Raw genomic sequence first — 17,037 nt, forward strand, 5'->3', positions numbered from 1 at the left:
CTAATTCCCATTTGGCCCATTGATAAGCTCAACTCCTGCAGCAAAATTAATAAATGGACTGGAGTGTTGGTACAGCTGTTCACTGGGCTTGTAATTGGTTGCACTTGTTCACAAGCCTGAGGAACCTCAAGGGATAATGTTTTGAAATCTGTTGAGATCCAGCAGTCAAATATGGTTAACTTTTCTGAGATAAATTGTTTACATTCATGAATATTTCAAATGGAAGAACAAAATGATTCTTCTGTTCATTACCAGTAATCTGCTTGATAGCAAACTTTTCTGAAATTCAAGACCAATGTGTGATTCAGAGATGCCTCAGTGCAGTCACTGATTCATGTTTGAAGTTCAACCAGTCATCACACTTAACCAAACTCTGACCAGAAGACAATAAAACCATAAAACATGAGAGAATTCAACTCAAGTCTTCTCGCCATTTGATAATGGCCAATTTATTATCCTTCTCAATCCCATTCTCTTGCCTTCTCTCCATAACCTTTGGCATCCTTACTAATTAAGAACCTAGCAAACTTCATTTTAAATATTCCCAATGACTTGACCTCCAAAGTCACTTGAAACAATGAATTCCAGATTCAACACCCTCAGGCTAAATACATTTTTCTTCATTTCTGTTCTAAAGGGACATCATGTATTCTGAGTCCATACCCTCTGGTCCTAGACTCTCCCACTATTTGAAACATCGTCTCCATATCCACTCCATCTTGTTCAATATGGACGGTATCAATACCTGGGCCTTTCAATATATGATTGGTTTCAATCTAATGCACCCCACCCCCACCCATTCTTCTAAACTTCTGCAAGTACAAGCCCAAAGCCATCAAATGCTCTTACACATTAAACTTTTCATTCCTGTAATTATTCTCATGAACCTCCTCTGGATTCTCTCCAATCCCAGCACACCCTTTCTTAGATAAGACCAAAACTGCTTTCAGTACTCCAAAAGTGACCAATGCTTATAAAACCTCAGAACTAATCTCTTCTCAAGCACTTCAGACAAGGCAACCAATACTCAAAATATAATGTGTCACTGTAAACTGACTACAGAGGAAAAGAAAACAAGCAGAATAATACATTTATTTTGTTACTGAGAATGAATTAGCAGTTGATAACAGAACAATGGCACTTTATTAATGGCAAGAACCCTCATTATCCCAACACACGTCAGCTTAATGAATGTAACTCCATCAGAATACCATAAAACAGAAACTCACAACAATGGGAATATTCAGATCAGTGAGCATTCATAAGGAGAAATAACTCATTTCAGAAGTAGGAATAAAGATAAACAGCTTTTACAAAGCAGAGGAAAGCAGAGTAACTCTTGTACTCTAAAGGTTTTATTCTTTTGAGAAATAAAGGCCTAGAGAAAAATGATTAATCTGTGATAAACCATGGAAATTGAGGATGGTGTCAAATTTAAATAAAGGTACGCAGTACGTGATGAATCATCAAGAATACAAATCATTTAAAACCTCAAAGCATAATAAAAGGAAATAAGAATAATTAAATGAAACTAAGTTAGCAATAAATGTAACAGTAGACAGCAATCATGTAGGATCGCATTGGGAAATGAAAGGAAATAAAATTCAGAACAAATGGGAAGGAAAGGTCCTGTGAAAATTAGCACAACTGAATACTGACAATTCCTCAGCCATGTTAGGACTTAAAAGAAATGCATGCAGTGATAATGAATGACATTTTTCAAAGTCCCCATCAATTCTGGAAAGCTTCCAATAGATTGCAATACTGCAAATGAAACAATCCTTAAACAAATCAGAAGGCATAGCAAGAAAACAAGTCAGAATAATAATTCAGAATCAGGTTTATTATCACCAGCATGCGTCATGAAATTTGTTAATTTAGTAGCGGCAGTTCAATGCAATACATAATTTAGAAGAAATAAGAAAATAAGAGAATCTTAATCAGTATACTTTATATAGTATACGTATATCAAATAAATTAAAAATCATGCAAAAAACAGAAATACTATATATATTTTTTTTTAAAGTGAGGTAATGTCCAAGGATTCAATGTCCATTTAGGAATCGGATGGCAGAGGGGAGGAAGCTGTTCCTGAATCGCTGAGTGTGTGCCTTCAGGCTTCTGTACCTCCTCCCCGATGGTAACAGTGAGAAAAGGGCATGCCTTGGGTGTGGAGGTCCTTAATAATGAACACTGCCTTTCTGAGACACTGCTTCTTGAAGACGTCCTGGGTACTCTGTAGGCTAGTACCCAAGATGGAGCTGACTAAATCTGCAACCCTCTGCAGCTTCTTTCAGTCTTGTGCAGTAGCACCTCCACACCAGACAGTGATGCAGCCTGTCAGAATGCTCTCCACAGTACATCCATAGAAGTTTTTGAGTGTATTTGTTCACATACCAAATCTCTTCAAACCCCTAATAAAGTATAGCCGCTGTCTTGCCTTCTTTGTAGCTACATCAATATGTTGGGACCAGATTAGATCCTCAGAGATCTTGACACTCAGGAACTTGAAACTGCTCACTCTCTCCATTTCTGATCCCTCTATGCAGATTACTATGTGTTCCTTCGTCTTGCTCTTCTTGAAGTCCACAATCAGCTCTTTCGTCTTACTGTCATTGAGTGCCAGGATGTTGCTGTGGCACCACTCCACTAGTTGGCATATCTCATTCCTGTATGTCCTCCCATCACCACCTGAGATTCTACCAATTCTACTAATTGGCATATCTTACTCCTGTAAACCCTCGCGTCACCACCTGAGATTCTACCAACAATGGTTGTATCGTTAGCAAATTTATAGATGGTATATGAGCTATGCCTAGCCACACAGTCATGGGTATACAGAGAGAAGCACAGTGAGCTAAACACACACCCCTGAGGTGCACCAGTGTTGATCGTCACTGAGGAGGAGATGTTATCACCAATCCACAAAGATTGTGGTCTTCCAATTAGGAAGGTGAGGATCCAATTGCAGAGGGAGGTACACAGGCCCAAGTCCTGCAACTTCTCAATCAGGATTGTAGGAATGACGGTATTAAATGCTGAGCTATAGTCGATGAACAGCATCCTGACGTAGGTGTTTGTGTTGTCCAGGTGGTCTTAAGCCATGTGGAGAGCCATCGAGATTGCATCTGCCGTTGACTTATTGTGGTGACAGGCAAAGTGCAATGGGTCCAGGTTCTCGCTGAGGCAGGATTTCAGTCTAGTCATGACCAACCTCTCAAAGCATTTCATCACTGTCAAGGTGAGTGCAACCGGGCGATAGTCATTAAGCGCATGTTATTCTTAGGCACTGGTGTAATTGTTCTCTTTTTGAAGCAAGTGAGAATTTATGCCCGCAGCAGTGAGAGGTTGAAAATGTCCCTCAATACCCCGACAGTTGGCTGGCACAGGTTTTCAGAGCCTTACCAGGATCTTCCACCTTGCAAGAGTTCATTCTCTTTAAAGACTGCCTAACATCAGCCTCTGAGATGGAGATCACAGGGTCATCAGGTGCAGCAAGGATCTTCACAGCTGTAGTTGTGTTCTCCCTTTCAAAGTGAGCATAGAAGGCATTGAGTTCATCTGGTAGTGAAGCATCGTTGCCATTCATGCTGTTGGGTTTCGCTTTGTAGGAAGTAATGTCTTGCAAGCCCTGCCAGAGTTGTCGTGCATCCAATGTTGCTTCCAATCTTGTTTGAAATTGTCTCTTTGCCCTTGAAATAGCCAGTCAGTTTATTAACATGCAAGAAAAAGTTGAAATCCTCCCTTAAAATTATGGCAACCCTTCAAAAAATTATAACATTTTTTATGAAAGGAAACAGTCAAAATTTTTTTTATTCAATTCCTTGAAAATGAAATGAAGAGGTGAGATAAAGGAGAATTAATGCAAGCTCAAGCTAAAAACTACAAATGCTGAAAATCAAAAACAAATGAGCAAATGTAGGAAAAGTTGGAAGAGCACATCAGTGTTAAAAACAAATAAAAATTGAGTTTAGGATTTCCTAAAGGTGTTCAATAAAGCCAGAATTTTGAATGACTATTATCAATCTGTTCATCGATTTATTCAGATTGAGCAGGGGAAAAATAGATTAAGTATAATGCAGGGAAATGAAGGAAAAAAGCAGAGGCATGTTTAAAAAGAGATACCACAGAATTCTATTCCACAGAGGGATCCTGGCATCCTTTTATCAATTTAAATCCATTTATGTACAGCTCCATTCTTTGAAGCTGATGAATAAATGCGGCATATTTGGAAGATGCCACGCCTTTTGTTGACCAAATGGACTAAATTGAGGTAAAACTATTAAAATATTTCATAAACACAAGATTGAAATTTTGAGCAACAGACAAAATGCTAAATTAGAGAAGAAACATCTTGCTTAATCATTATACAGGGGTCAATTAGCTCAAATTCACAACTCACAGAGTATGGCCATCTTTCCTATCTCTTCAATGTTTGTGCCATCAGGTTACAGGCTACCCAGACAGAATACAAGGCGTTGCTCCTTCAACCAGAGAGGGGCCTCTTCATGGAAGTAGAAGAGCCCATGGACCAACATGTTGAAATGAAAATAGGGATTGGAATTTAAATGGTTGGCCAATGGGAATTCCTGCTTTTTGTAGATGGGGTACAAAAGTGCTCTTTGAATGGTTTGCAATACACTGAGCAAGAGGAAGTGGTTTAGGTTTCATGATTAATAGGAGAATAATTAAAAGGAAAGAGATTAATAATCAACAGCTACTGCTCGTTTGAAGCTACTTTAAGTTGGTGTAAAGTAATACCCTAAACTGGGCTAGCCTTAGCAAGGAGAGACTGCAGATGCAGAGGAGGACTCAATTCTTCTTGACCACTTTGAGCAGTAATGGGCTTGGGGTTCCCAGAAGTCAGTGGTCAGGATGAACTTCTTGAACATTTTGATCCCATGATAGAACACTCAGTAATCTCATTGTGCTGACTCAAGGAGTGCACTCTTTGCCCTTCCTTAATCTTGGGACCAGATGAAACACCCTTTCTTTTAAAAACTGCAGTTGTAATGTTAGAAAATCCAACATTAAGTTCACTCAAGAATCTGAAAATGTTTCGATTTCTTCTTGCTCTCAAATAAATGATTACAAATTATGACATCGAGATTGCAAAGCAGATGATTGAACATTGCAACTTACGTAGCATAAAAGCAAGTTCTTCGGCCACAAGTACCTGACCATAGTAACTCAGTTTTCCATAACTCAGCCAATGATACTTTATGGTCACCTAAGCATTAAGTGTTGAGCAAGATTTTCTGAAGCAAGGCATCACATAAGCCTGAATCATTCATTTCAAACTTATTTTGTGATCTAACTTGCTCCAAGTGGGTAGGAGTCAAAAAGTAACTTCAAGAAAGCCACAGCAACATTCTAACTAACAGGCTCCAAGAACTGTGAAGTAAACAGTATTGGCAAAAATGAATAGGGCAAGTATGTAAATCAGATATAATCACTGGGGGGGGGGGGGAATCAAGCATTGGGAACTGGGGCAGGGATGGAAAGATAAAGTACAATTTGCCACCTAGTCTGAGAAGCCACAACTTAATTTGACCAATTTCTTAGCCTCAGATATGCACATCTATAACAACATATTTATGATATATGACTAGCAAGACTGGTATTTAACTAACTTCACCTTTTAAGACAAACAATTTCATAATGTTTTACAAGAAAAAGCTTAAAACCTTGTCAAATATGGTTTCTCAGCAGAAAAGCACCTCTTAACCCAAAAGTATGGAAATACACACCAAGGTATCAACTCAGTCAAAAGTACTTAAAAACCGTGTTCATTACCTTCAGTTTATCAACAATAGTCATTTCAAAAAAAAAATCACTGCACAAAGTGAAGGAGCATTTTTCTCATGAGAGTGCTTGCTTTTGTTGAAATAATGCTGACACAAGCCATGCCAAAACTCAAAGTACACATGCAAAACTTCACCACATGATTTAAAGAACCATATCGAAACATTGGTTTTTACCCATCTTTGTAGTGTTCCAGCTTCTGAGATGTTGGGGAGAACAAAAGACAAACACCAAATGCTATTTCCCCAGACATTTAAATTCCTGCAAATGCATGGTGCAATTCCATAAAATGTACCATCAAACAGAGGTACATAACGTGTGATGCACGTTTTCCCTTCTATAGTATTTTGCATTGAGGACCATGAACTGCTTCATGATTGAAGAGAAAATATGAAATATTTAATTCTTGGGAGAAGGGGAAAACAAGGTTTTATTCTAATGTTTACAGATTGCAGTTCACATGGCTATATAAACCTACACAATCTTGCTACAGCTCCACAATATTTTCACTTGCTCCTTTGAAAGTTTGTTAGTTGCAGCAGAGAGAAATAGCATTTGTTAAGATGCCTCTAATAAGATAGGGCAAGCGAGAGTTAAAAACTAAAAGAAAGGACTTTGCCATCTTTAATAAAATCCCAGAAAAGTTAAAAGTAAAGAGATAATATACCGAACATCAGTTTGCAGTTCAGTTACCAGAGTTCAAAGTCCAACTAATACTCTTTGCTAAGTTAGCCACTCTTCATGGAATGGCATGTTCTAAGCGTAAAATGTGGCATTACTGGTTAAGTATAGAAGTTTTACCTTGCTATCCTCTTCAAATAAAATTACACAATTTCATGGCCCCAAACATAACATTAAAGAATGCCAAAACAAACTTCTGCATGAATTCAACACTTGAGAAGTAAACAATTTTGTGTTTTGTCCCTGTATCAGGACAGGGAGAAAAGATAGCTAAATAGCCAATACATCAAAGGGGGAGAGAGAGGTGAGAGACGGGTAACATGTGCAGTTAGATGGGGGGGGGGGGAATAAGGGCAACAGGGTCAAGTGGACGAAGAAGAATGGAATTTTCAGACAGAGGTCCATAGCAGGTAGAAAAAAGCCATGCCAGAGAGTGAGGGTAATGGGGCTAAGGGTGGGGGAATAAAGAGGCTGGAGGGTGAGAAGTGGAAATTGGGGAGGGATGATGGGCAAGTGCAGAGGGAAGAATAGCAAAGCTAAACCATGATAAAAAGAAAATAAACTGAAGTGGATAGGTCTGAGTGTGAAGAGTCTAGACGAGGAAGAAATGGATGGAAAATGTGAAGAGAGAGAGAAAGGAGACAGACATGGATAAGCGTGAGTAGGAAAAGAGTACAGGGGATATAGTCTACCCAAAGCTACAAAATGTAATGTTCATATCACTGGTTTGCTTGCCATTCTAATGGAATGGGCTGTTTTTTTTCTGGTTTGCTTTTGACCTCACCATGGCAGTTGAAAGGGCAGTAGACAGGTCAGTGTGGCATTGAGAAGGCAAGTTTAAATAACATGCAATGAGAAGCTCCAACTGGCTGTTGCAGACTGAACGTCTTCTACATCGCTGAAAACAAGAATAAACTGAGCAACCATTTTGCAGAGTACATCCACTCTCTCTTGGCAATGGCAAGCTTCGTCTTTCAGTCGCAAGTCATTTAAACTCTCCTTCTCATTCTCACAACAACCTGTCTGTCCTCAGCATTCTCCACTCCCACAGTAAGACTAAATGTTAACTAGAACAACACTATATTCTTCTTGGGCAGCTTGCAGCCCAGTGGTACGAACACTGAAATTTCCAATCTTTGGTGAGGTACACCCTCTGTTCCTTTTCCACTGTCTGTCCACCAACGTTCTCTCTTCTTGTTCACCCTTTCTGTTATGTTTTGTATCTTCAAAATATTAAACTAATTCAACAGAAGACATGGAGTCCACAAACTGCAACTTCACCTTTACTAAAGTGAAGTGGTAGCATGACATGATGATGTAGACAAAGTATTTTACACATAACCGTAATTATTTAAGCTAACAAGGATGCTTAATCAAATATATTCATGAGATCACTCAGATCTTACTGAAATATTAAATCTGAACACTTTCCTTCCCTCTTCCCTCTTTATTTTGACTCATGGCCTGGTTCCATCTGTCTTGCACCCTCATACTTTTGCATCTGGATTGCTTTCTTCTTGCTTGGTTCATCTTTGCTATTCAGAACTTTGAATTTTGTTCCAGTTTCCAGTATTTGAAGTCTTTTGTATCTCCACTGAAAGAATGGTTAGAAAATCAGGGGCTATTCTACCAAATGCTTGGAAACTTGAGACCTCATACAAAAAAGAACTACTTGGAGCGAATTTAAATGAAAAGATGCTCCACTCTTGAAGACACTTCAATGTTAAGCACCAAGGAGAGAAGAGTTTGTGCATTCAAGCATCCAAAGAGTATCAGACAAACAGGAGCCACCAGCATAAGCAGGGTTCCACTTGGATGGAACCCCTCCATAGCCAGTCACAGTATTGAAGCCCTCAAATATTTTGTGCCTGGGATACGAGTTGAACACTAGAGGTGGTAATCAACTAACTAAACTGACTGCAAGATCTACCAGGATATTGCCTGAACTTCGGAGTGGGGATATATAAAATACAAAGAAAAGCTTCATAAACTTGGACTTTTTATTCCCTGAACATAGCAGATTGAGAGGCGACATGATAGAGGAGTACAACAAGATCATGAAGGCCATAAACAGAGAGTGAAAGCAGTCTTTTTTTTCCCTCTCAGGGAGGATTAATAAAAACATGAGGGAATAGGTTTAACCTCAGAGGTGAAAGATTTAAAAGGTATACCAGGAACAGCTGCTTTATGCAAGTTGAAATGAGCTACCAGAAATGATGTTCGAGGCAGGCACATTAGCCACATTTAAATGCCGGCTTGATAAGTACATGGTTAGGAGGTTTAGAAGGCTATGTGCCAAATGCAGGCAAGTAGGACTAACTCACTGGGCAACACGGTCAGCATGGTTGAGTTAAGCCAACAGCCTTGTTTCCCTGCTGTACGACTCCGACTTCTGTACCATCTGGAAACTAATTTGATTTTTTTTTGAACAGACCAACCCTCAAGGTAGAATCACAACCAGAGTTAATTTACCTTATTATAAAGCCATTTCATTCGAACTTGAATGTAAAAAGCAGTAAAATGTATCCACTTATATCCAAGAGAACAGGCTCAATAACATTCCCAGTTTAATGAGAGAATGTGGGGGAGAAATAGCAATAGGATCTGCAAAATTCTACACACACAACTCTGATATATCCCAACGCAGCACACAAGAACACAAAATATTTTCAAAGCGATACACCAACATCAAGAGCAACACACACCAAGTGCTAGAGAAACTCAGAAAATCAGGCAGCATCTATAGAGGGGAGTGAATACAGGCCAAGATCCTTCACACCACTGTTCTCAGGACAAACTGCTCAATGGAAGAATTAATTTTTGTCACAACTTAGTCATATTTATCTTAATGAAGCTTTTAACAATGTCCCTCAATCCCTAACTATTGTAATCCAGTTTTGCCTTATGCCTTGGGCAATGACCAGGGAAAAAAGGGCTCTTATCGTCCTTGCCCCAACCCAATAATCGTTTCTCCAGAAAATGTCTCAACATGAAACATTGAATGTCCATTTCCATCACTGATGCTTCCTCGCCTGATGAGTTCCTGAAGCATCTTGTGTGTTTGTCCAGATTCTTGCATCTCCGCTAATCACTGCCAACTCTGCAACTTAGTCAGTAAGACGAAAGAACTGATTGTGGACTTCAGAAAGGGTAAGACGAAGGAACTCACATCAGTCTGCATATAGGAATCAGAAGTGGAAAGAGAGAGTAATTTCTGGGTGTCCATATCTCTGAGGGTCTATCCTGGGCCCAACATATTGATGCAGCTACAAAGAAGGCATGACAGTGGCTATACTTCATTGAAAGTTTGAGGAGATTTGTTATTTCATCAAAGACACTCACAAATTTCTACAGATTTACCGTAGAGAGCATTCTAACTGGCTACATCACTGTCTTGTATGAGGGAAGGGGGAGGTCTACCACACAGGATCTCAAAAGCTGCTGCACAGATTTGTGAACTTTGATACCTCCAACCATGGGCACTAGCCTCCAAGTATCTAGGACATCTTCAAGGAGCGATGCCTCAAAAAGGTGGCATCCATTATTAAAGTCCCCCATCACTCAGGACATGTCCTCTTCTCATTGCTACAATAGGAAGGTGATACAGGAACCTGAAGGCACACACTCAGCTATTCAGGAACAGTTTCTACCCTTCTGCCAACAGTTTCTGAATGGATATTGATTTATTTTTCCACTATCTATGTATATATTTTATTTCTGATTTCCAGCACCTGGGGTTTTTTTTTCTCAAATTTTATCAGTATATAGATTTTTTGTTACTGTATTTGCATTTTTGCTATTATGTATTGCATTGTGTTGCTGCTGCAAAGACAGCAAATTTCAGGACATACACTGGTGATATTAAACTCGATTCTGATTTCTCCTTGACTATTAGTAACTCTGAAAGGTAGGCTTCACCAGGGACCAACAATGATTAAATTTCCCACACAATAACGGGAACAAAATGCAGGAGAGGAAAGGAAGGGAAGGTCTAAATGGCATCCATTGGTGGAATATGCCACAGCTGCTAAATCAATTTAAGGTGGGAACCTCTTTTCAATAGCTTCATCAGGCTGCCAGTAGCATAGTGGTTAACAAAACACTTTACAATACAGGCGACCCAGGTTCAATTCCCAAGGTGACTGTAAGGAGTTTATACGTTCTCCCTGCAACCACATGGGTTTGCTCTGAGTGCTCCAGTTTCCTCCCAGAGTCAAAGATGTACCAGTTGGTAGGTTAATTGGTTATTATAAATTGTCCCAAGATTAGGTTAGGATTTAATTGGGGGATTCCTGGGCATTGTGTTTCAAAGGGCGGAAGGGCCCATTCCATGCTGTTTGCCAATCAACCGATCAATCAATAGATAGATAGATAAGCGTTTTATTCTAACAGGAGGGAGTGAAGAAAACTGATGAAATTTGCACACAAAAAAAACAAGCTGGAAATCAGAAAAAAAATTAAAGACCAGAAAAATCCAGCAGTTCAGGCAGCACGTGTGTAGATAGAAGCAAAGTCGATGTTTTGGGAAAATTACAAATTTGAGAAAACCAACATGTTTTTAGTTGCAGAGAAGGGAGGGGGTTGAGAAAACAAGGGAATCACCATGCTGGGATACAGAACAAGGTTCCACAGGTGAGATTATTTTCAGTGCCAGGACCTGAAGGAAAATTTTTTAAAACACGAAGGCACAGATTATGTCTGTGGCTGGAAATAGGAAACAGTAGTGAATGCTGGAAAAACCCAACAGCTAAGCGGGAACTTTCCAAAGCTAAAGATCACTTCTGTTTATTCCCAAAAGGTGACTTTGAGTTTTCCACTTGCCAGTTACTTTAACTCTCGCAGTTTGAGTTTGGTCTTTAGCCTCCATGCCAAATGCCATCTCAAGGAACAGCACACATCTTCAATCAAGACAGAATGCAACCCTCAGGACTCAGTTGAATTCAACTGACCTCCCCATTTCTAATGTCATCCAATCGCATCGTTTGTTCAGGTTTTTTTCTTCTCTTCCAGATTCATCAAATCTGACGTGTTTCTGGCACTTTCAGTTGTTGTTATTATTAACTATCAGTTTCTATCTGCAGTCTCCACACAATCAAAGCTGACTAACATCATTGGCATGTTTTGTGTTGCAGAGGCATTAAGATGATATTTTAAATAGGACACGTACAGAAAGAAAGCAGTTTCTTGCACCAACAATGCAATCATACAGCAAGAAAAATATCAAGAAAAATATATTCCACTGAAGAAAAAAGGGTGTAAAAGAAAAAATAGTTATCCGTGGCTAAGTAAAGAAATAAAGCAAAGTATACGACTAAAAAGAAAGATATATAAGGTAGCTAAATCTAGTGGGAAGATTGAAGATCGAGAAGCTTTTAAAGATCAGCAGCAAATAACAAGAAGATTGATTAAGAAGGGGAAGATAGATTATGAAAATAAATTGGCGAAAAACATAAAAGCAGATAGTAAGAGTTTTTATAGTTACATAAAAAGAAAAAGGGTGGCTAAAGTAAATGTTGGTCCCCTAGAAGATGAGACCGGGAAATTAATGGTAGGGGACATGGAGATGGCGGAAACGCTGAACAAATATTTTGTATCAGTTTTTACAGTAGAGGACACTCAAAATATCCCAACACTGGATAAACAGGGGGCTCTAGGGGGAGAGAAGCTAACTACGATTCAAATCACCAAGGAAATGGTACTTGATAAATTAATGGGACTGAAGGTGGATAAATCCCCTGGACCGGATGGCTTGCATCCTAGGGTCTTAAGGGAAGTGACGGTCGGGATTGTGGATGCATTAGTGATAATTTTTCAAAACTCGCTGGACTCGGCAATGGTCCCGGCAGATTGGAAAAATGCTAATGTAACTCCTTTATTTAAAAAGGGCAATAGACAGAAGGCTGGGAATTATAGGCCAGTTAGCCTAACATCTGTGGTTGGCAAAATGTTGGAATCGATAATTAAGGAAACAGTAACAGGGCATTTGGATAAACATAGCTTAATAGGACAAAGTCAGCATGGCTTTACAAAAGGGAAGTCATGTTTGACAAATTTGTTGGAGTTCTTTGAGGACGTAACATATAGGGTAGATAAAGGGGAACCAGTGGATGTGGTGTATTTGGACTTCCAAAAGGCATTTGACAAGGTGCCACACCAAAGATTATTACTTAAAGTAAAAAATCATGGGATTGGGGATAATATTCTGGCATGGGTGGAGGATTGGCTTTCTAACAGAAAACAGAGAGTTGGGATAAACGGTTTATTCTCAGACTGGCAGTTGGTGACTAGTGGTGTTCCGCAGGGGTCGGTGTTGGAACCCCAACTCTTTACAATCTATATTAATGATTTGGAGAAAGGGACTAAGTGCAACGTATCGAAGTTTGCTGATGACACAAAAATGGGAGGGAGTGTAGTGAGTGCAGAGGACATTGAAACCCTGCAGGGGACATAGGCTGAGTGATTGGGCAGACATTTGGCAGATGAAATATAATACTGACAAGTGTGAGGTCTTGCACTTTGGCAGGAAAAATAATAGAGCAAGTTATTATCTAAATGGAGAGAAACTGGAAAGTGCTTCTGTGCAAAGGGATCTGGGGGTCCTGGTGCAGGAAACACAAAAAGTTAGTATGCAAGTGCAGCAGGTGGTCAAGAAGGCCAATGGAATGCCGGCTTTTATTGCTAGGGGGATGGAGTATAAGAACAGGGAGGTCTTACTGCAGTTGTACCGGGTATTGGTGAGACCACACCTGGAGTACTGTGTGCAGTTCTGGTGTCCATATTTAAGAAAGGACATACTGGCTCTCGAGGCAGTGCAGAGAAGGTTCACTAGGTTAATTCCGGGGATGGGTGGGTTGATGTATGATGAGAGGTTGAGTAGATTGGGACTCTCCTCATTGGAGTTCCGAAGAATGAGAGGCGATCTTATTGAAACATATAAGATTGTGAAGGGGCTTGATCGGGTGGATGCGGGGAGAATGTCCCCAATGATTGGTGAAACTAGGACTAGGGGGCATAATCTTAAAATAAGGGGATGGCGTTCCAGCACTGAGATGAGGAGAAATTTCTTCACTCAGAGGGTAATGGGGCTGTGGAATGTACTGCCCCAGCGAGCTGTGGAAGCTACTACACTCAATAAATTCAAAACGGAGATAGACATTTTCCTGGATAAAAATGGCATTAGGGGATACGGTGAGCGAGCAGGTAAGTGGACATGAGGCTCGGTTTAGATCAGCCATGTGATCTCCTGGACCAGTTTTTGATAGCCTAGATGGGTCGGAGAGGAATTTTCCAGATTTTTTCTCCTCAATTGGCAAATTGTTTTTTTCCCCCGGGTGATCACATGGGTTTGGGCAGGATGAATAATAAAATAAAATGGGCAGCATGGTGCCCTGTTGGTTGGCACAGTTGCCTTGTGGGATTTGGTGAAAACTAGAGTTAAGATTGGATCAGCCATGATCTTGTTGAATGGCAGAGCAGGCTTGAGGGGCCGATTGGCCTACTCCTGCTCCTGTCTCTTATGTTCTTATGTAAATTGCTTAAGCAGCCTCTAAACAGCAGCTTCATCATTTTGAAATCAATGAATACCAAGACATTAATGCCTGGTAGGATCATGACGGCTGGAGAAGGCATTCCCAATCCCACAGGAAGATTCTACCTTTGCTGACTAACAAATCATGCAGCACGACCAACTAACTGATCTGAAAAGCAATCAGCACTCACAAATGACTCCACTTTTTAGGATTCTCAAGAGGTTTCCTGGTACAGCTTAAGAGGTCAGCTGAGGCCACAGTTATTCTGCCATTCAGCAAGATCATAAATGATCTGGTTATAACATAGTGAACCACATTTCCTTCAATCACTGGTAATGTTTCAGTCCTTGAGCTTACGAAGTCCATCTAACTCTTCCCTAAAAATATTCAGACTTATTTTCACTTCTGAAGCCACACCTTTAACAGAACTTGGTGTCCTAATCATAACTGGCATTCATTCACTCCATACCAATGGCTGCTCTTCAAAACAATGCATATTTTTTAGTATATTGGGAAGGGAAAAGGGGTGGTGTAATTAGAAATAATCAAAGGCCAAAATCCCAGAAGGTCAACAGCTGCATGACCCATTTCCAGCTTTTTGTTTACTTTATAAAAACACACTTTTTAATCAAATCTGATTTTGATCTTTTATTCAATATGTTTATATATTAGCAATTAATTTCCCCAAAATCCTCAATGCACTTAACCCAAAAAAAGGAGATGAATAGATTTAATGACATTTTCTGCCCTGCAGACAGAATGGATTCAACAAAAGATGCCTGAAGGAATTAAAATTGTTTCACATGCAAGATTTTCACATTCCACAAAGGAGGAAAAAAACAGTAGTATTCAGATGTCTGAAGAGTTCCATTCACTGTTAAAAGCAGCAATGAGTCAATTGCTCACCACAAAGCAGGCCTGCCTGCACAAGTTACATACTACTGAAAACTCATTTACATTCCTTTAATGTAATATTGTGAAACACAGTAGCATTTACTTTGAAGATATTATTTACCTGTCAGTGGAAAACAGGCCAAGAATTTCTGAAAGAAAACGACTGAACTCTTCATAATATACTATCTATTCTCATGAAAACTAACCCCCAGGGAATCGAGTACAGCTCTACATAAATCCCCCCAATCTCCGCACACTAATAAAGCTTAATGAATCAAACCAAAAATAGACTTTGCTCTAATTCAGTGCTGCTTGAACATCTTGTGCACTTCTAATTTACTTATTTAGAGTTACAGCACAGAACAGGCCCTTCCTCCCACTGAGCTGTGCCGCCAGCAATCCACCAATTTCACCCCAGCACAGTACAATTTGCAATGACCTACTAACCAGAACACCTTTGGACTGTGGAAGGAAAGCAGACCTCCTGCAGGAGAAAAACAAACAAAAAAACACACACACACACACACAAACAAACATACAAGCCCTCTTACAGAGAATGCGGGAAATTAACTCCAATCTCTGATGCCCCGAGCTGTAATAGCATCATGCTAATCCCTACTCTACCATAGTCCCCCATGGCATAAATGGGGATACAAGTAAAAGTTGATTAACTATTCTGTCCTCTCAGCTCATTCCCATTGCAGCCCTATCCTCATCCCAATCCTTTTCCAAATTCACAATAAACATTACTCCTCCTCCATCCTATTGTATTGACAAGGATTTCAGAACTGGCATTCTGCACGCCATGTCTTGGCTGCTCACATTTCCCATTGAAACTGAATGACAACAAATGCAACATTTCATTGTCCTGTTCTTCACAGAAAATGTCCACTTTCCCTCATTTGCCAAGAGAGATCTTGAAAGAAGGGATCCTCACTGTGCTTAATTGGTTACCAAAAATATGCCTCCTTGCTAACAAAAACAGGAGTGCTTCCAGTTACCTGAAAGAGGCTTTCACCAAGGACTCCTGTAAATTGGTATCACATAAATAAACTGCTAATTACTACAAAGCTTAGCGTGGTTTGTGTGGATCTGATCTTCCACTTAGCCATTGTTTTAATCCTGCATCCTTGACTTGCGTCTTTCTGCAATATTCAATATTCTGCCCTCCAGGCAGGACAGAAACAGTTCACCCTCATCCTCAGTGGCATGCTATGAACTTCCACATCCAGCAATCATCCTCCATGATTTCTGCCAGCTACAAGAGATGTGTGTGCCAGCTGTGTCTTCCCTATTCCTTTCCACCAACTGCAGGGACCACACCTTCCATGGGTGCCAACTCCACTTACCCCTCCCCAAGCACCCCTCCCTGACTGCTGGCACTTTTCCATACAATTACAGAAGGTGTGGCATCTATCTTTGCAAGGACCTAAAAAGCCCTTCCAGGCGAGGGAAAAGTTTCACAAGCACCTCATCCAAGCTCATCTACTGCATTCTGTGCTCCTGATATGACCTTCTCTACATCGGCAAGAACAAGCACAGGCTGGGTCATGTATCAGCAAATAAGAACAAGACAGAACATCTGGTTGACTGGTGCCATAACAATATCTCACTCAATGTCAGTGAAACTAAGAACTGATTGCTGACTTCAGAAAAGGAGAAAGTTAACATGTGATAGAATACACTGTGGAAATCAGTGGTGGAGAGCGCTGATAGCTTTAAATTCTGAGCATCAACATACCAGATAACCTGTTATTGGCTAAGGACATATATGCAATCACTAGGTAGGAGTACCAGCAACTTCACTTTCTTAAGAGATTGAGTAAGTTCAGCTTGCCTTCCAGACTAACAAACTTCTTCAGGTAGACTGTTGGAAGTATCATGCTTGGTTGCATCATGTTCTGGTATGGCAATTCAACAGCGCAGGAACACAAGAAGCTGCAGAGTCATGGACTCCACAATAAATGGTGAGCATATACCCCCCCCTATAATCAGCACTATTTACAAAAGGCACTGCCTCAAGGCAACTTTCAAAGATCCTAACAGAAGCCATAACATCTTCTTGTAGCTACCAGTGGGCAGGAGATCCAGAAACCTTTGGTCCCACACAACTGCATTCAATAACAGC

General features: G+C 40.1%; 1 protein-coding gene across 5 annotated transcripts in view; it reads right to left on the reverse strand.

Moving 5' to 3' along the window:
* LOC132402945 (utrophin-like) overlaps nt 1-17,037 on the reverse strand; it is a 477,671-nt gene that overhangs the window by 448,379 nt on the left and 12,255 nt on the right. The window contains exon 1 of one of the 5 annotated variants that reach the window (XM_059986084.1): nt 4,403-4,430. The exons of the other annotated variants lie outside the window; for them this stretch is intronic. Within the exon in view, the coding sequence (XP_059842067.1) occupies nt 4,403-4,415 (13 nt within the window). The 5' untranslated portion in view covers nt 4,416-4,430. Of the gene's footprint in view, nt 1-4,402; nt 4,431-17,037 lie in introns of those variants that run through there. 5 annotated transcript variants of the gene reach the window in all.

This window comes from Hypanus sabinus, chromosome 12 (genome assembly GCF_030144855.1).
Source record: "Hypanus sabinus isolate sHypSab1 chromosome 12, sHypSab1.hap1, whole genome shotgun sequence".
Taxonomy (NCBI): Eukaryota; Metazoa; Chordata; class Chondrichthyes; order Myliobatiformes; family Dasyatidae; genus Hypanus; species Hypanus sabinus.